We start from the raw sequence: 20,730 nt of genomic DNA, 5'->3' as shown, positions 1-20,730 counted from the left end.
CATAGCTCTCTGGGCAGGCTCCTGGTGAAGGTCGATAGAGAAAAACAAGTTCCAAGCCACGGTTAGAAGTGATCCCAGAGTGTTGTTTGAATGCACATGCCATGGGTTGGAGGGCTACATGAGGAATCAATGCAGTTGCCCTGCATTCTATAAAAATGGTACTCTCTCCAATCATGATTTTGTTAGTTGCACCAGTACGAGTGAAAACCGTGTCCACAGTTGTCAAAATACACATTTCTGAAGGTACAAAGCATCCCAACTGAGAGAGTATAACAACCAATCATGAAGCACGTAAAAGTGTGGACTTCCCACCCATATTTGGACCTGGCAACAATCCACTATCAGCAACAGCATATGAGTGCCAAAGCCCTATGATTTTAAGGAAAGATCCTCCATGCTCATGGAAAGAAACTGCAAAATTTGAATCATGTGACAAATTAACATGGGGATCACTTCCAAAACTACAATACAATCATGTGTCCCTCAACCTCATAAGTCCAACATCAATTCTTAGCCAGAAACGCAGTAGAAGAAACCAATAATTTGGCATTACTCTCACTTTTACTGGTAAGAGTGACACTCCACTATCAGCTAATTCATCTGCATAGAGAACCACTTCATCATAGAAGAGAATGGGTTCTTTGGATGCCAATGCAACTAAAGCAATTCCTTCTCTGCTATTCTCCCAACACAAACGCAAGTTTTTGTCACTTGCGTCAAGCTTCTCTAGATCCCTATCAATTGTTTCACCCCCACAATAAGGTGTACTGAAGGTATAATCATCATCGAGTATCACCTATTGAGAAGGCTTGCTTCTAAATTTCCATTTGGCAGCAGCGGGGACATCCATAGGCGGTAAACCTTCATGCTTCCACTCACTAAGAGCTTCAAATGCATTAAAATAAATTCTGACGGCCGTCTCCTTATGTAAAAGAGTTAAAGAACTATCCTCAATTACCATCTCGGGTAAGTGGGATGTTCCAAGATTATCCAGCAGAAAGCGCACAACAGAAGCTGCCGAAAAAAAAATTTGACATCCCCACAACGGAAAAATTTCTGCTGTTGACCGGTATCCCAAAACAGGGGTTGCTGTTCCCCATTTTTTACACGCAGGATCTAGGAATTCAAAGACTCACCTGGTCTTGATGTCGATGAGTTGAGGTATGTCTCTGTTGAGTGAGAAGTGGAGGCAATGCTAACATTCTGCCCCTCACCGTTGTCACCAAAATTCCTGACCTGAGGAGGCTTTGTCCGTGGGTGAACAACAATAGTATCGACTATGGATACTGTTATGGTCTTGGGGTTAAGTACCTATGTCTTCCACTCTTAACAGGCTAGTCTTTTAGGTAGTATTGGCTAGGTGCTTAATAGATGTATCTGGCCGAACTAAAATAGGCAAATCCCGTTGGGCCCATTCCGCAGAGCTTTGAGGTCGAACACCGTCTTCTTCCGAAACGGTGACCCTTTGCTCTGATTCCTTATCCCGAAGAGCTTCGATTTCAGCCCGAAGTATCTCCATTATTTTTGTACGCAAGGCACACATCTCATCCCGTATTGCTGATTTTAACTATGTGTGTAATGCTTCCATTTTCGACATTATTTCTGCGTTCACTGCGGCTATTTCCTATCGGACCGTCGCTGCGACTATTTTTCAGAACGAAGAATCTCTCATTGTGAACCTGCTCTGATACCAAACTATTATGGGCCCAAATCAACACGAAGATTCACAAGGGAAGACAAAGGAGATAACAAAGAAGAAGAGAACTAAGAGGAGGAAGAACAACGATGGATAACCCGACTCTAAGGGAGTTTGTAACCTACGGCTTTGAGGGAGTCCGCAACCTAGGGTTCCAAGGGAACGCCGACCCTAGTTTGTTGAGGAGAACACATATCCCTTGTAACTTTTTGCTTATCCATTTCATTCCATGACGTCTCTTAATTAGGACTCATGATCCAAGGTTCCAAAGAGAATTACAATTTTGCCCCTCTATGGTATTTAACATAAAAATAAATTAAATGGCTACATAGCTAACTCAGTCAAAGTAATTGACTCAGCCACGGTGTCTCCGCCTGACTCGGGTCACTATTGGGTCCATAACAGGAAGGAAGTGTTGTAACAATATTTCGCCCACAAAAGCCATTGAACCCAAATTTTAGGACAATCGCCCACTAGACATCAGAGATAAATTTCCACAATGCGGTTAATTACCTCTGTTTGGTCGTCTATTTGAGGATGATAGGATTATGAGAGCTTCAACTTGGTGTCGCATAGACGAAATTGTTCATGCCAAAAAGTGCTGGTAAAGACCGCATCACGATCACTGACAATCGATTTGGGAATACCATGTAAACGAACAATATGCAGCGAGAAATATATGCGCCACTCTGGATGCTGTATATGGGTGTGCCATAAGAATAAAGTGAGCATACTTGGAGAACTAATCCACCACCAAAAATAATATCGACTTGCTTGAAGATCGTGGAAGACCTTCGACAAAGTCCATAAAAATATCTGCCCACACCTATGTAGGAAGTGCCAAAGGATGCATAAGACCCGCGGGACTTAAGTGTTACACCTTGTTACATTGACACACCGGACATGATGTTACATATGCTGCAATGGAGGTCTTCATAACCTGCCAATAGAAATCCACTCGCATGCGATGCAATGTTTTCAGGATGCCTTCATGAGTGTTGTCATGGTATGCAGAGATGATGGCTAAAACCAAATCCGAAGTGTGTATGATATATAATCTTATTTTGTAATAAATAAGAGAATCATGAATGGTCCATCTAGAGTACATGGCCTCCTCTATAATTTTCTTGTGCATATCGAGAAGAACTGGATTGTTGGCATTTTCCTCCTTGACCAAGTCTAAAAGAATAAAACGAGGCTGGCTGATAGCATATAGAAGCGGCGGAGTCTCCAAATGTCGTGACAAGGCATCAGCCGCCTTGTTTAACCTGCTTGCACGGTATTCCACAGTAAAGTTGAATCCCATCAATTTACTGATTCAGTGTTGTTGAGGAGAAGTTGTGAGTCACTACTCCAACAAATATTTAAGGCTGTAATGATCAGTATGAATAAAAAAAGCACGACCCCATAAGTACAAGCACCAATATTGTACAACTTTGGCCAACCCGATTAACTCCTGTTCATATGCTAGCAATTTGTGATGTTGTATTGCCAACTGTCAGCTGAAATATGCAATAGGGTGAAAGTGTTGTTGTAGAATGGCCCCAATGCCCCCACCTGATGAGTCACACTCGACCTCAAATAAATCTTCAAAATTAGGAAGTTGGAGAACTAGTGCGGATGCAAGAGCTAATTTGAGGTCTGAGAAGGACTGTGTTGCCTGATCATTTCAAATAAAGGAATTTTTATTGAGGAGATTTGTCAATGGTGATGCTAACGGTCCATAGTTTCTGTTAAATTTTCTGTAATATCCAACCAATCCCAAAAACCCTCTCAAAGCAGAGGTATTCATAGGTTGCGGCCAATCGGAAATAGCTTGTATTTTCTCGGAATCAATTGTGACCCCATCATGGGAAATAATATGGCCGAGATAGGCCACGTGTGATGTCGCAAATGAGCATTTTGATTTCTTAATATATAATTGATGGGCACGTAATAGTTCAAATACCAATCTTAAATGCTCTAAATGTTGATGTCTAGACTGACTGTAAATGAGTATGTAATAAAAGAAAACAAGTACAAATTTGCGAAGATAGTTGCGGAATACCTCCTTCATTAACGCCTAGAATGTGGATGGGGTGTTGGATAACCCAAATGGCATGACCACAAATTCAAAGTGGTCATGATGAGCGTGGAAGGCAGTTTTCTCGATGTCTTCTGGATGCATATGAACCTGATGATATCCGGAGTGCAAGTCCAATTTGGTGAATATATATGGCCCGTGCAATTCATCTAAAAGCTCCTCCACCATAGGAGTAGGGAACTTATCTTTTAAAATTTGCGCATTCAAATCCCAATAATAGACACAAAATCACCATGTATCATCATGTTTCTTAACATGGAGGACTGGTGATGAAAATGGTGAACGTCTGCTGCGAATAAGGCCTTGCTGTAGCATGGCTTGGTATTGTCTTTCAATTTCATCTTTTTGGAGGTGTGGATACTGATAAGGTCAAACGACCACCACTTTTGAGCCTTGTTTTAAACATATCCGATGGTCACAGTGCCTCAAGGGAGGTAGCCTAGAGGGTTCTTGGAACAAGTTCGAGAATTCATCTAGGAGATTTTCTATATTGTTGTCTAGATTGTCCTGTGTGTGAATCGTATGAATGTGATGTGGCTGCCCTATAATAATACTTGTTGTTCGCCCCGTTTCAAAACTCATAGTTAAAGCAGTAAAATCCCATAAAACAGTGCCTAATGTTTGCAGAAATTTAATACCCAATACCATATCGAACCCAGCTAGAGGTATGACAAAAAATTCTGAATGAAAGAAAGTCGTACTGATTGAGAATTTTACGTTTTTGCTGAGGTCGTTGCTAGGAACTTTTTCTCCATTGGCAACCAAAAATATTACTATTGAGTGTGTAAGTATATGTAGTTGAAGGTGTTGAGAAGTGGTCCAACTGAGAAAATTATGTGTACTTCCCAAATGCACAAGGCTGACAAGGTCCTGGTCCATCACCCGAGTGCATACTTGCATAGGCTTGGCGGATTTCTATCCTGTAATGTCATGCAGAAAGATATCTGGTGGATCGTCCTCAGTAGGATCATCAAGTTGTTGTGGTTCTGTGATTTTATCAACCTTTAACCAGAACAACCTTTTACACTGATGGCCTACCCTGTATGTTTCATCACAATTGTAACATAAGTTCTTTGCCCTACGCTCAGCCATCTCCCCACTAGTTAATTTTTGAATATACTGGGCGGGCGGGTTGTTGGGCCATGTATCTACTGTAGGAGTAATACTGGGATGATTTCTGACCTATTGGCCTGCTGGAGAAGCAATCTAAGGGTTAGTGTTGTGCCTCTCGTGCCAGCTAGTGGAAGTGTTCTAGTCCCCTTGCCAAGTTGGTCTCTTATATTGAAATTTTTTTCGAAGTTCCAATGTGCAAGCTAGATTCATAGCTCGAGCTAAGTTAGCAAGTGCATGGAGCTCCACATCTAACCTTAATGACTCAGTAAGGCCTGCCGTAAATAAATTGACCTACTGGTCTACACGAACCATCCGACTGGCTCATCCCAATTTTTCTTGGAACTATTTTTTATATAGTTCCACTGTGCCAGTTTGTCATAACAACCCCAAATCCCCCAAGGGGTTACTGTGGGTTGGAGGACCGAATTAGATAGTGCATAACTCCTTAAACTCTTACCAATCCTACACCAATCTATCCAACTCTACTTGATGAAAACAAAGTTGTGCTTCATCGAGCATGTGGAAAGCGGCAAGTCCCACTTTATCAATTTTTTATGTTTTCTAATGGGTAATAAAAACATTTTCGCACCTAAGTAACCAAATCAATCATCTGACCCATTAAAAGTAGGGAAGTCAAGTTTTGTATACCTTGGTACGGTGCCTCATCCTTGGTTGAAATTTTCCATCTGGCCAGGAAAGGCAGTGCGCTCTGTAAACTAGTCTCCCCCTCTCTTGTGCGAGTTGTCCTCTCGTTTTTGGTCCGGGGTTGAATTTATTCCAACCGTAATATTTTCCATCATTCTAGAAAGTCTATCAATCTGGAGATTAATATTTGGAATTTGTTCCAACGTCTCTATGATTATGGAAAACTTTCTTTCATTCTCTACTTTTTTTTCTTCCTGTGCCTGCTGCCCTTTGACCAACTCTTTTAACTCACCGTTGTTGGGCTCCCCCGTGTTACCCTGCTCTGATACCAAGTTGTTGTGGTCCCTAGCCATGGATCGAGTAACTTGGCTTGGTATTTGTGAATCCAACACTGAAATAGAGCTGCTTCTCTCGGTAAGGCTGAAAAGGAGTTTCCTTTTCTTTGGCTGTTCTCAGATAGGAGGGAAGCAACCTCCTTTGAGAACCCAAACTGTTGTTCTCAGTAAGGGCAGAGAGCCTTAGCTGCTGCTGATCGGACAGGAGGAGAAAGGTACCCTTTGATGCTCACGGTTGAGAGGATTTAAAACCCTCTCTTCTACTGCTCCGGTTAGGGGCTTAAAGCCTCTAACTTGGACAGTCCTTGGATAAGAGGTTAGGGGTTCCTAACCTTGGAGCTTGCTGGCTTTGAGGCTGATGCACCTCTCTAGAGGTTGCTCTTGGTTTGGGGTTGATAAACCCCTACCCTTGCTCGGAATGAAGGAGAGAAGCCCCCTCTTGCTGTTGTGGACGTAGGAGGGGCTACAACCTCTGATTGAACTCGAAAATAGGAAATCAATCCTTCCCTCTTAGCTTCGGTAAGATCAATGCAAACCAGAATTCAAAAGAGAAAGAATACACCCAAAATCAAGAGAGAACTATACTTAGAACTCATCAAGGAGACCTCCCAAACCCTAGAGCTCATCAAGGAGAACTCCAAACCTTGTTTAACCTAATTCAATGCTTGTCGTTCTTCTAAATAGGGTTTGACGTCATTAGAGTTTTGGGCTTAAATTGATAATTCTGCCCTTATGACCTAGATCCTGACATACTTAATGAAAAATTATGCTTAAAGCAATATAAAATATAAAATTTAAAATTAATTAACTCAGTGAGTCATTGCCGCCTCCTTTGGGTAACCCGGAGTGCTATTGAGTCCTCAACACACCGTTAAGAGAGACATAAACGAGCACATGTCCATAGAAACCCACTTGCTTGGCAAGGGAAGATGGCAGAGGTATTTCTGTCTATGACAAATAACATGAATAAATAAAGTGAAATGGAGACTTATTTGTAGCCATAGCATTGGGAGGACCACACTTCATTTTATTTATTCAAAATAAAATCTAACACTCCCCCACTTGGTCTTGTGAAACAGTATCCATAATTTACTAATACTCTATGCTTAAACTAAAAGACAAATTAAAGGAATCATGATGGTAAGTCCTCTAGTTATACATTTCATACATTACAATGCAATAGTTCTTTGTCAAGGCCTTTAATGAGGTTTTTAATGAATTTTCATAAACTTAATTTATGAATAATACTCAAATGCTTATGTTGAGTCCTATCAAACATAATAATATTTTTCATTCTCAAAATATTCATGTACACGAGCCATAAGAGAAGACATATAAGATATATAAATTTCATTTCATTAGTGTTATAAAATACAACACCTAAGATCAAAAGTAAAGTGATGATCTGAATAATGTTTTATCTTGGTTACATGGTCCTTAAAAAACTTAGTGGCATGCCTTTGTGAGTAAGCCTCAAATGGTTATATTAAATCCTATCAAACACAATAATTTTTGTCATTCACAACATGCATGTATAAAAGCCAAAAGAGAAGGCTAATCGGATATTTGAATTTCATTTCTGTTGGAAAATAGGCCCAAGCCCACACGACCAAGGATGGCCCACTTATCTAAGAGTATTATAAGATGGGTCACACGACCAAGGAAGGCCCACAAGAAGGGCCCAAGTACATAAGAAGTAGGACCCACATGATTACCATGAGCTGGCATACTTATCACATAAGTTGGAAGATCAAGAATGACTCACAAAGGCATATTTATCTTATGATCACGTCCTAGAATAGTTCTAGTTTGAGTTATGTTTGTATTTTATCTATATTGAGTTATTTAATTATGCTAGGACTTATCTTGAAGTGTTAGAGTTTGGGTGTAATTGTGAAAAAACTAGTTTTATTGTAATTTGACTCTACTACCTTCCTCTATTATAAATAGAGGTTCTTGTACTCTGATTATAATAAGTCAATGAAATGAATGAAGTATTTATCTTTTCCATAAATTCAACATGGTATCAGAGTTGGTTTTGTGAGTTGATTTGGTCAACCTACAAAGATAATGAGATCCTTTTTTTCTAAACACTAAACCCTAAGTCCAGGTTCATATATTTTTTAGTCTCTACACCCATAGTTATTTTGCTTTTTTCACCTATACACTGAGATTTTAATATTTCAAATTATATATTTTTGGAAATACATTTGAGTCTAATTTCCAATGAAAAATGATTTCTTCCAATCGGAGCTATCTACAAAGAGATATCGATATTTTAATGAGGGAAGGTAAGTTTACAAAAGAGGTTCGAGCAGTAGCAGAAAGCTTCAGCTTCCGAGGTACTTTATGCTATCAAGAAGTAAACTTTATATGAAGAAATATATATCAAAAGAAAGATCGGTAAGTTTATTCTTTTATATATTCAACCAATTTTTTATCTAAGTTATCTACAAAGAGAAATTGATATTTGAAGCAGCAAAGGTCGGATTGCAAAGGCTTCCGACGTATTTTATACTATCAAGAAAGAGACTTTATATGAATAATTATATATCAAAAGAAATATATTTAAGTCTATTTTCTTACCTATTCAACCAATTCTCGGTATGATTTTTTTATAAGGAGATATTGATCTTGGAAGCGGCAATGGTCATGCTAGAAAAAAAGGAGAAACAGTACTTAGTTCATCCAGATGACAGAGACTGAAATCTATCAGATTATTTATCTTCTGATAATTATATTTTATGAAGAGAAGTTATACTTAGATACCATGAAATTCGGTGTCTGGATTGGAACACTATTATAAATAAACCCACTACCTACCCCACCCCCCCATCCACCACCACCACCCTTTGTAATGGATTTTATTTATCCAGCCACTTGAGAGTTGTTGTCCTATGGAGGGACTTGGTGGTGGACACTTCAGGGCAATGCCGATAGACACACTACCTACAGAAGACGGAGTGTGCCCTACATCCAACATTAGGACTGGAGTATGGAGCAATGTCTTACTAGCTAGAAGTGATTTTTACACTCACTTATGTTATGCCAATAGGGCCTCATGGATGGACGCAACAATGTGAGGGGGAGTGTTGGAAGATAAAGACATATTGGAACAAGTGTCATTTTATACAAAAAGATTTTATACATCATTTGCAGCAAACTGGGAGTTCATGTTGTTCTCTCAACCCCAGCTTGAGGGGAGGTGTTGGAAGATAGGCCCAAACCCACACGACCAAGGAAGGCCCACATATCTAAGAGTATTATAAGATGGGCCACATGACCAAGGAAGGCCCACAAGATAGGCCTAAGCACATAAGAAGTAAGACCCACCATGATTACCACGAGCTGGCATCCTTATCACATAAGTTGGAAGATCAAGAAGGACTCACAAAGGCATCTTTATCGTATTGTCAAGTCCTAGAAGAGTTCTAGTTTGAGTTATGTTTGTCTTTTATCTATATTGAGTTATTTAATTATGTTAGGACTTATCTTTAAGTGTTAGAGTTTGGGTGTAATTGGGACAAAACTAGTTTTATTGTAATTGGACTCTACTATCTTCCTCTATTATAAATAGAAGTTTTTGTACTTTAATTATAATAAGTCAATGAAGTGAATGAAGTATTAATCTTTTTCATAAATTCAACTGTTTCAATAGTGGTATAAATTACTAAACCTGAGATCAAAAGTAAAATGACCAATTTGAGCAAAGTCCCATCTCAATTACACGATCCTTAAACCAACTTGGTGACATGTCTTTCATCAATAAATTTGCAACCATTTGTTTAGTACGCTTGTGCTTGATCAACACTTCATGTGATCCGACACACTCCTTGATGGCGAAGTACTTAATGTCAATGTGTTTACTTCAACTTCCACTTTTATTATTATTAATCAGGAACACGATGAATGAATTGACAAAATAAATATTCTATGACTTAGAGATGGAATCAACAATTCCAAGACAAAAAATGAAATTCTTTAACAATATACCCTGCAATGTAGTCTTGAAGCAGTCAATAAACTTAGCTTCCATAGTAGCCATAGTAACTAGTAATTGCTTCAGATTTTTCCATTATACAGCTCCATAAACTAACATGAATATGTATCTCAATCTTGACTTACATGAGTCAACACATCCAGTAAAGTTCCAATTTACAACTAACCGTCAAGTTCGCGTGTATATGATCTATGGGTAAAATCTATTGATCCTGAGGGTTCTCTTAGCAAGTAGTCGGTGTGTTGTTCGAGTGACTCAAGGAGATGATCCTCGTTATAACTGTACATAACTTGAACCATTCGAGTGCTGTTGAGTGAGCCTGATGTGAAAGCTGGAGAAAAGGAATTGGGAGAGAGGCACGCCTTGTTGAGTTTCTTCCACTCTCCCGTGATCAGATGCACCACATGTTCTCGTGCCTTTTCAACTTGTAAAGAGTTCCCATTTTCGTTCAGGTAGCAGTTCAAATAGGAGCCATCATACCCTTGTTGTTTCTCATCCTTCAAAGGCCGTCCATGAATATTTGTTAGACAAATAAAAGAGCAATCAATGGTGAGAACAATTGCGAGTACCATTTTTTTTGTTAGAGAAGACGGTGAAACTAGCTACCAAGAAATAATCTAATCAAATCAGGCAGAGAAGCTGACGGTTTTCAGCACTTGCTTCTCTTTTCTTACCTTGGCACTTCCCAGATCATCCCAGAGGCGAAGAATAGTTGCAGGAGATGAGATTAGGGCGGGCATTCCGCAATGAAGGTTTCTGCAGTCAAAAGATGCTCCTTCACCCAACAATGAAAGCAGATGAAGAAGCACCATGGGCATCCCCGTGCTGATAAATCCGTTTCTCAGGTACTCGTCTGCCGGTGGCAAATGGCCCATGCTGAACCACTTTGCTTCTACTAGAAATGCATCGCACAGTGCGGCCCACTGAAATATTTACACTAGCACATATCGGTTAAAACCGTAAAGAATTTCAGTCGGAAAGGACTTATACTCTACCACGAACGTCGTCCTTAAGTTCTTACGTACCGATTTCCTTAGCGTGTCTATGGGATTCCAGCCATGCTCTTTGAGGATCTTATCAGCGATCTCATTTGTGGTGTTGTAGAGAGCCGAGAAGCATATCTTCATGTATCCAGGCAAACTGTCGAATCCGTCGATGCTCCATCTATAATTTGCGGGTAAGTTAGCCTTAATTGGAGGATTATTTGTTGTAATTGCAGTGGATTGTTGGGTAAAAATAGTTACCTGTTTACTGCTTCAGCGAAGAGAATGAGTTCCTCGAGTGAGCCGTAAGTGTCAAAAATGTCGTCAATTACGTAGAGAAATGAAATAGGTTTAGTGAGCTCAATTCTATATTTGGAAAATCTTGCGTCGGGAACGAGAGCCAGCGACCACATAAACCATTTCAGGGGCTGGTTCCTTGCAAACTTGAGTTCCTTGGCCACTCCGAGGTCACTCCACCACCTATTAGTCCAAATTAACGGAACAAATTAGACCAATCCACAGCTAAAGTGACAGACCATTAATGGAGTTAATGCTGCTTACTGCCGAACGCTCCTCAGTTCTTCCAGGTGCATGAACTGTGCAGAGTTGAAACTGAGTTTGGCAAGTTCGTGGAGGGCTTCGGTCTTCCCCGTGGCTCCTAATTTGGAGTTTTCCAGATAGAACTTGGTGCTGTATCTGGGTAAGGTCATGTGAATGGGATTGTCCAAAGCATACTTAGCTCTCTTTGCCAGACCAGATCCCATCGTCGGCAACCTCGCCACAATGTGTTTACTCGCGAAATCTGCAGCTTCCACGAGTGCATCTTCCTCTTCTATCGCAAGATAAGAAGCATCGTATAACGCCAACAGTCCCATTACATCGTCACTCAGTTGCAGTTTAAATCTGCCCTTCCCATCTCGAAACCTATCAAACACATCTATTTGACAGGTTCCTGTTCATTACCAGAGCTGAATAATGTGCACAACAAAAACTTAATTGAAAAGGACTTAATTACTTGGAGAGACATAGTAACCATGTTGCCGCAGCAAGCGGAAAGCAATTGCAACATCGTACAAGCTGTCTCTGGCACTGTCACCACTCATGATATGTTCATAGCAGAGGCCCAGACGCAGTCCAATCTCTTCGTGGAAGTGATGATCTATGCCCAATCGTTGAAGGGTGTCGATTATTTTCGCATGCTCCGATGAATAATGATCAGCTGATTCCAGGATCGTGTCCCTGACTTGCTTCACTTTCTCCGCCTGCTTGACGCGTAGGTCGTCCTTTAAGCATTGTCCAGAATAAATTAGCTAGAGGAAGATAATGAAACAGGCATAATGAGAAATATGAGATCGATATCACCTTCTCGTAAGGGACAGAGGTTTTGGTAAGAAGTGAGACTTGTACACCCCTGCTCGTTATATTTTGGGCGGTGTGCAAGGCAGCCGAGCCGCCAGGTAAGGTTGGTCTATAAGCCGAAAACACCAACACCATTGGGGAGGCTGGGGATGGACCTCTCACGACTTATTTGGCAGGTGAGAGGTGTTAATGATATTAAGATCAGAGGTGGAGTCGGATGCTTTATATACAACAAAGGCTTGAAATCAACCTACAATTTCGTTCGCGCTGTTCAAGTCTGGTTGGCCTCATATATATCCTATCGAAAGGGAGGATTAATGCGCAGAGTTTAGACAGGTGTGGAAAGAGCAGACGAGGTGAAAAAAATTCCGGTTTGCTATGAGGGAAAAGTTGTAACATTGCTCTTTTCTTGAAATTAGTAGTATAATTTGTATTCATTGATACACTAAGGACACAAAAACAAATGGTCAATGGATTTTCTACGAAGGTTTGGGAAGAAAAGGGTTGGATATTTCAAATGAAGCAGTGACTCGTCGCCTTTCATAAGCAGAAAGATGGGATGTGTGGACCCTCGACATGTGGTGGCAGAGAATCATGTGTCGAAGGTTCAAGCAGAAGAAATTAAATGATGAGGAGCCATGGCAGCCTTGGTTTCAAGTTTAATTCACCAGAAAGGAATCTCTCAAGTAGTTGTGGATGTACGATCTTTGTGCCCCACCAGTCAAATATGTGGAGCTAGTTAAGTGCAAGGACTCATCTTCAACTTCACTTCTTACAGTGACGTGACTCTAGGATCAGCAAAACCACGGAAATTTCCGTTCGATGAAACAATCGGCTGCAGTTAATCGTTTCTCAAGCATAACGAGAGGAAAATGAGGAACATCTGGTCCTACTCTTCAAGTTTCCGTGCAAATCTGTGAAGCGCGAGGGTAAGATGAATCTGCCTCGTGTAATACGGCCTGCAGATGGGAAGTTGAATCAACAAAAATGCTCCCAAGGTTCACGAAGATGAGCTTTATGGCACTTTATAACACAATCAACGACATTGCTGGCAAGGTCCTGAAAGAACACGGCTGGAATCCGATAGAGACATTAAGAAAAAACGGTGTTATTAACTCATGAAAATTAACTATCTGAAATCCCTGTGTTAATTGCGAGTTTTCTATATATTGCTGTGGGCAGCCAATGTAGAGCATTTCTAGCAGAGAAATGATGGCTTTCCTCTGGGAATTTGCCTGAGTCAGAGGTATGCCTCAGATATGTAATGATCAGCTCAGGAGTGCCGATGGCTCTGATTCACATGTTCGTGTTGCTGGGAGAGGGGAAGAAGGAGACAACGAATCTACTACGCAGCATTCCTGACCTGATTTCAAATTCAGCCGTGATATTTAGGCTATGGAACGACATGAAAAGCGTCAGTGTAAGAAACCTGATCACCTTTGGCTTAATTTGGCCCCGCCTTTAGTTTTTACTCCATGAAGGACATGGGAAACTTTTTCTTATTCTCAAATAATAATAACAACTGATCGGTTGGCTTTCTGGCGTTAAGGGGAACAAGGGACGCGGCCATGATGGGTCCTACGCAGATTCCTTTACATTATAGAGCTCTGTGGCACCTTCCTTTCTATCAAAAGAGGTGAAGAATGTGAAGCAGATGCTCAACGTTGCACGGAAGAAACACTTCATGTGATCTACGTTGCACGGAAGAAACACTTCATGTGATCTACGTTGCACGGAAGAAACACTTCATGTGATCCGACACACTCCTTGATGGCTAAGTACTTAATGTCAATGTGTATACTTCAACTTCCACTTTCATTATTATTAATCAGGAACACCATGAATGAATTGACAAATAGATATCCTAATGCTTAGAAATGGAATCAACAATTCCAAGTCAAAAAATAAAATTCTTTAACAATATACCCTGCAATGTAGTCTTGAAGCATACAACAAACTTAACTTCCATAGTAGACATAGTAACTAGTAATTGCTTCACATTTTTCCATTATACAACTCCATAAACTAACATGAATATGTATCTGTTACATTCCTGGATCTAACACGGTGATTCGTAGGGAAGAAGAAGAAGAAAATCAAGTCAAAGGGAAGCTTGAAAACCCTAGGTTCGTTAAGGAGAACGCACACTCCCGAGCTGGTTTAGGAGAACTCAAACCCTTTGTTTAACCTAAATTCAGATTTACCTTTTTTCCATTCCATTTCCCCTCTAAATAGGGTTCATGACCACAAGGTGCAAGAGAAAATTACAATTTTGCCCCTCCATGACATTTAACTTGAAAAACAAAAGATTCAAGGGAATATTACAGATTTGGCCCTCCACGGTATTTAACTTGAAAAACAAACTTAATGACTCAGTAACTGACTTAGCCACGACGTCTCTGCATGACTCGGTCTGTTATTGGGTTCATAACATTACACCCCACACCGGATAATGAGCTTGTCCTCAAGCTCGAAAGTAGGGAGGCGTGCTGACATCGCCACCTGCTCCATTCTGGCAACTTCTGCTTCTACATTAACAACCCTTGTGTGATCTGCCCCAACGACTGTCTCATTGGCAAAATGCAGCACGTCTCCGGTAACCTCAGTATCCAGATTGAGTTGATTCCTAATTACTGCTGGCTGCCCAAGTTCATCCAGTGGTGTTTCACTTGTTTGTGCATAAATTGCTGCTATGGCTCTACAAAAATCAAAAACAATGCAGAGGGCACAATAGTTTTGTCAACCAATTGGCATTGTGGATGATCTTTGTTGCAAGATAAGCTCAAGCCCACACGACCAAGGAAGGCCCATTTATCTAAGATTATTATAAGATGGGCCACTCGACCAAGGAAGGCCCAAAGATGGGCCCAAGCCCTTAAGAAGTAGGACCCACAATGATTACCATGAGCTTACATTCTTATCACATAAGTGGGAAGATCAATAAGGACTCACAAAAGTATTTTATCTTATGGTCACGTCAAAGAAGAGTTTTAGTTTGAGTTATGTTTGCCTTTTATCTATATTGAGTTATTTAATTGTGTTAGGACTTATCTTTAAGTGTTAGAGTTTGGGTGTACTTGGGACAAGGGTAGTTTTATTGTAATTGGACTCTACTACCTTCCTCTATTATAAATAGAGGTTCATGTCTCAGATTACAACAAGTTATTGATGTCAATGAAGTATTGCACTTTTCCATAAATTCAACACGGTATCAGAGTAGGTTCTATGAGTTGACTTGGTCAACTCACGGAGGTAATGTGATCATTTTCTCTAAACCCTTATCCCTAAGTCTAGGTTTGTAGTTATTTTTTTAGTCCATATATCCGTAGTTTTCTTTGCATTGTTTACCTCTATACGGAGTTTCTCATATTACAAATTATATATTGACGGAAAAATATTTGAGTCTACTTTCCAAAGAAAAATGATTTGTTCCAATCGGAGTTATCTACAAAGATATTTCAATATTTGAATGATCGAAGGTCAGATTGCAAAAAGGTTCGAGCAGCAGCAGCAATCTTCAGATTCCAAGCAAAGATCAGATTGAAAAAGAGGTTCGAGTGGCATCAGAAAGCCTCAAATTCCGAGGTTCGAGTGGCATCAGAAAGCCTCAAATTCCGAGGTATTTTATGCTATCAAGAAAGAGACTTTATATGGAGAATTATATATCAAAAGAAAGATATGAGAAATAGAACTTAGTTCGGCCAGATGACAGAGACCGAAATATATCAGATTATTTATCTTCTGATAATTATATTTTATGAACCTAAGTTATACTTGGATGAAAGGTATTTAAGTCTACTTTCATAAGGAAAAAATTTCATGTCAATTTGATCTATTTAAAGATATATTCGAATTGGAAGAATCAAAGGTCATGCTGGTATTCTGTTGTTTGCATCACTTTTTGAGTTGATATATCAGGAAAATATGTCACTTCTCCCTGGTTTGAGGGCTTATTTATACATCTTTGTTATTTGGGTTATGGCTACATCTATGATATTTGGTTCAAGCTAGGATCACTGCCATTACCTCACAGCTTGAGGGGGAGAAGTACAAGAAGTACAAGAAAGAGGTATTTATTTCTTATGTTGTGGATAAGTTTATGTGACCAAAATATTTAAGAAAGGGGGAGCACAAAAGATGAAGCTTGTGCATCTAAGAAAAAATATTTATATCGTATTATGATTATTTCATGGGTCCTTCTACAAGGTTTATTATTTTGGTTCATTTTATAAGTGTTGGAAGATGGTCGTGTTATATTCAGTTGCAGTTATTATGTCTCTTTGGGGACATTATTATTGAAGAGTATGTGGCCTTATGTCATCATTTATTTTACCCCGTCAAAAAGATCAAAATTATTTGTGGTTGGTAGTCCTTGACAGAGGAACTTGATCCCCGTCAAAAAGATTAAAATTGTGGTTGGAAGTTCATGACGGAGGAACTTCATCCCCGTCAAAAAATCAAAATTATTTGTGGTTGGAAGTCCATGACGGAAGAACTTATTATTACATCTATGATATCCACACACCCCCCACCCTTATAGGCTTTTATGTCTCCTACCACTTAAGAGTCGTTGCCCTGTGGAGGGACACGGTGGTGGACACTTCAGATCAATACCGATAGACACACTTCTGATAGAAGACAGAGTGTGCCCTACATTCAGAATTAGGACTGGAGTATGGAGCAATGGCTTACCGGCTAGGAGTGATTTTTACTCTCACTTATATTATGCCGCAGGGCCTCAATGAAGGACGTAACAACGTGAGGGGGAGTATTGGAAGATGAAGGCATATTGGAAGATGTGCCATTTTATACAAAAATATTCAATACATCATTTGCAGCAAGCTGGGAGTTCATATTGTTCTCTCACACCCAGCTTGACGGGGAGTGTTGGAAGATAAGCTCAAGCCCACACGACCAAGGAAATCCCACTTATCTAAGATTATTATAAGATGGGCCACACGACCAAGGAAGGCCCACAAGATGGGCCCAACCCCATAAGAAGTAGGACCCACAATGATTACCATGAGCTGGCATCCTTATCACATAAGTTGAAAGATCAAGAAGGACTCACAAAAGTATCTTATCTTATGGTCACGTCAAAGAAGAGTTTTAGTTTGAGTTATGTTTGTCTTTTATCTATATTGAGTTATTTAATTATGTTAAGACTTATCTTTAAGTGTTAGAGTTTGGGTGTAATTGGGACAAGGGTAGTTTTATTGTAATTGGACTCTACTACCTCCTAATAGAGGTTCATTGTTATGGTCCTGGAGTTAAGTACATGTGCATTCCGCTCCTAACAGACCGGTCTTTTGGGTAGTATTAGCTAGGTGCTTAACATTTGGTATCAGAGCAGGTGCTACGTCCCAACTTTGAGTCCCCGCGTGCGCAGGTGGACCACACGCCCCTGGCGGGGTGTCATAAGGGGGTATGGGCTCCTGACCCGATCCTTGTTGCTGTGTTAAGGCCGCCGTGGTCGTCAGCTTGGGAGGGCGGGGTGTACTGTTATGGTCCTGGAGTTAAGTACCTATGCCTTCCGCTCCTAACAGGCCGGTCCTTTGGGTAGTATTGGCTAGGTGCTTAATATTTAGGATGTTATGGTCTTGGGTTATGTACCTATGTCTTCCACTCCTAACAGGCCGGTCTTTTGGGTAGTATTGGCTAGGTGCATAACATTTGGTATCAGAGCTAGCGCTACGTCGCGACTTCGAATCCCGGAGGGGGCGACTGCGGAGGGGGCGACCTAGCGGAAAGGGTGACCAGAGTGTGCTTCCCACACCAATGGGCCACCGTTATATGCGAAAGGGGCGACCTGAGTGTGTTCCAGCACCATGGGCCGTCGCTAGAGTAGGCCATCGCAAGTGGGCCGCCGTGGATGTCGGCTCTCGCGAGCATGGGTGTGATGTTATGGTCCTAGGTTATGTACCTATGTCTTCCACTCCTAATAGGCCGGTCTTTTGGGTAGTATTGGCTAGATGTATAACATTCATGTACTCAAATTACAACAAGTTATTGATGTTAATGAAGTATTTCACTTTTTCATAAATTCAACAATCTTTATCATATCAACCAAACTATGTTGGAGGTCTAACTTGGCAACAACAATGTTGTTGGAATTGGACTGAGAAGTTGGTTCAAAGACCACCCAGTGATGTAGAGAAATTTGTGTTCCATTTTCAGACAAAGCATTCATCATACTGCCCATTATCATGTTGACCCCAAGCTTCATTTTAGATCCATTATCAACCTCCCCCAAATAGAAAGATTTCTTCCCCATGACATCGAAAGCAAGAACTGCTTCCTCATACAGTGCCTTCTCTCCAACAACAAGGATGACAAGATGGCCATCTTCAAATGGCTTTTTATTACCTAAAACATGGGCTACAAGACAATATCCACCCTTCTTTGTGATTGCCTCACTAATTTTTGATGATGTGTCTGCATCGACTGTTGACATGTTAATGTAGCCTTTTCCAATGGATATTTCCTCAAGCACTCCACCTTTGACAAAAACAACCGAGAGAGTAGCAATTGGATCAGATAACACAGCTATTGTATACTTGCACTTCTTTATAACTGTAGTAGGGGTTTCACCTATTGAGGCACCCTGTTCAACAAGCTCTTCACACTTGGAGAGAGTCCAGTTCCATACCGTGACCTTAAATCCATTTTTAGGATATTCATAGACATTGCCTTTCCCATGATTTTGAAGCCCAAAAATCTGACCTCTATTTCTGTAGTTTCTCTAGCACAGGGTGATTCATGGACTCGGGAAAAAACTGCTACTCCACTTCTCTGCTTAGTTTTTTCCCTTCTCTGTTTAGACTTTGAATGCATTGTTTTTGACCTTTTTTTTGCACTAAAAACCAAACTTTGGTGAAAACCAGCATATATGTTCTCCTTAAAAGAAGAAGCATCATGTTTTGGAGTTTGTGGACCCCAAGCAGGCACGTTCAAGTCTTGTCTCATATTTTCAAAGTTAGCTTTGTTATCTGAGCTATATGTTGCAGTACCCTTTGAATGATTTGTGTCTGACTGGAAATAGGGACCAGCGAAAGACAAAGAGGACGATGGAGCAGTAGTTTCACTTGATGTTGCATTGACTTTTGGGAGATCAGTGGTAAAAGTAAACCCTGCTGCACCCTTGCCCTGAAATGTATTTTACTCCCTATGTTCAACTTCTTCAGCTCATCCTGAACTGTCTTTCCCATGTTAGGCCCAGTTGATTTCTCCAAAACCTCCACAAAATTTGATTTTGTCTTCAAATTTGATGACTCCGTTTGTCCAAACACCAAAGAGTAAGATTTATCATTCTTATTCACAAACTTTGCTTCACTCTCAATAATCAACTTCTTCATTTCACTTGGAATAGTAACCTCATATCCAGCCACAACAGTAAATTGAGCAGGCTGTAAACCCTCAAGGAGAGCATTCCATGCTTGTATAGTTCTCTCTTTCAACTTAGAGTTCCATGTTACCAGATTTCTGCATGCCATGCCATCATATACGTGGTTGTCCTCTCCTTCCCAACTAAACCCTAAACATCATATTCAAAACCATTCTTTATCGTGTAATTATGGATCAACCTGTCCAAGAAAAAATCATTGGGTGGAGCACACATTGGAAGGACACCGAGACACTGTGATAAGACTCATCACCTACTATCTTGCCATCTCCTCAAAGACACCCAGTGCTTCCACTGTGTTCATGTTTTGGTAGAAGCCGACTCTCATGGCGTGCCCACCAAAATCCCCATTTCGACCGGGCATTTCATCAAATGTGTGGAAAGCATCAGGAGTAACCCCAAATTTGGAATCCATATGAATCAAATAAGGGCCCCTGAAGACATAATTTTTGAAACCCCACTGCAAAACCGATTTGTGGATTCTTTGGACATTCTACAACACCACACAAGAGGGAAGAAGAGGGAAGAAGAGGGAAGAGACTTTTCCCTCACTTGTCATCCACGGTAATGTAACAAGTAAACCGTTCCAAAATTTCTTCTTGTTGACTCTCATAGGTCCTGATTTGTCCTCCTGTTGTCGACGCCATTTTTCCCATAGTGGTTGCCATTTCTCCCACAGTGGTCGCCATTTCCATTTCTCTTGTTGAATTTATGGAAAAGAGAAATACTTCATTGACTATCATTGATTTATTTATAATCAGAGTACATGAACCTCTATTTATAATAGAGGAAGGTAGTAGAGTCCAATTACAATAAAACTACATTTGTCCCAATTATACCCAAACTCTAACACTTAAAGGTAAGTCCTAGCATAATTAAATAACTCAATATTGATAAAAGACAAACATAACTCAAACTAGAACTCTTCTAGGACATGACCATAAGAATAAGGACAACGATTCTCAAGTGATAAGAGTAATAAAAGCCATTACAGGGGGGTTGTGGATTTATTTATAATGGTGTCCCAATTCGGACACCGATTCTCATGGTATCCAAACCATGATATTTTTTAGAGTTAAATTTATCATGGTGTCCCAATCCGGGCACCTTTTGA

The 20,730-nt window shown here is 40.3% G+C and overlaps 1 protein-coding gene and 1 pseudogene across 1 annotated transcript; both read right to left on the bottom strand.

The window, feature by feature from the left end:
- Nucleotides 1-280: 280 nt before the first annotated feature.
- LOC137943738 (TIP41-like protein) lies at nucleotides 281-1,519 on the bottom strand (annotated as a pseudogene).
- An 8,320-nt stretch (nucleotides 1,520-9,839) lies between these two features.
- Nucleotides 9,840-12,459, bottom strand: LOC137944191 ((3S,6E)-nerolidol synthase 1-like). The gene is made up of 7 exons (XM_068789766.1): nucleotides 12,218-12,459; nucleotides 11,871-12,138; nucleotides 11,417-11,792; nucleotides 11,117-11,335; nucleotides 10,898-11,036; nucleotides 10,547-10,795; nucleotides 9,840-10,369 (listed from the first exon to the last, which is right to left on the bottom strand). Exons 1-7 carry the CDS (start codon nucleotides 12,347-12,349, stop codon nucleotides 10,034-10,036), a joined length of 1,719 nt encoding a protein of 572 aa, XP_068645867.1. The 5' UTR covers nucleotides 12,350-12,459; the 3' UTR covers nucleotides 9,840-10,033.
- Between the last annotated feature and the right edge of the window lie 8,271 nt (nucleotides 12,460-20,730).

This window comes from Aristolochia californica, unplaced genomic scaffold, assembly GCF_029961685.1.
Source record: "Aristolochia californica isolate CCGP_79_NKW_82.1479 unplaced genomic scaffold, dmAriCali1.0.hap1 SCAF_11, whole genome shotgun sequence".
NCBI lineage: Eukaryota > Viridiplantae > Streptophyta > Magnoliopsida > Piperales > Aristolochiaceae > Aristolochia > Aristolochia californica.
The sequence above is the reverse complement of the archived record's forward strand: the minus strand, read 5'-3'. Positions and strand labels throughout refer to the sequence as shown.

Excerpts from the sequence above, each read along its gene's own strand:
- LOC137944191 (XM_068789766.1), bottom strand. The coding sequence starts at position 12,349 with ATGGTGTTGGTGTTTTCGGCTTATAGACCAACCTTACCTGGCGGCTCG. Across the intron at positions 12,139-12,217 it reads CCTCTGTCCCTTACGAGAAG|GACGACCTACGCGTCAAGCA; the intron begins GTGATATCGATC and ends CAATGCTTAAAG. Across the intron at positions 10,796-10,897 it reads TAGACACGCTAAGGAAATCG|TGGGCCGCACTGTGCGATGC; the intron begins GTACGTAAGAAC and ends TAAATATTTCAG.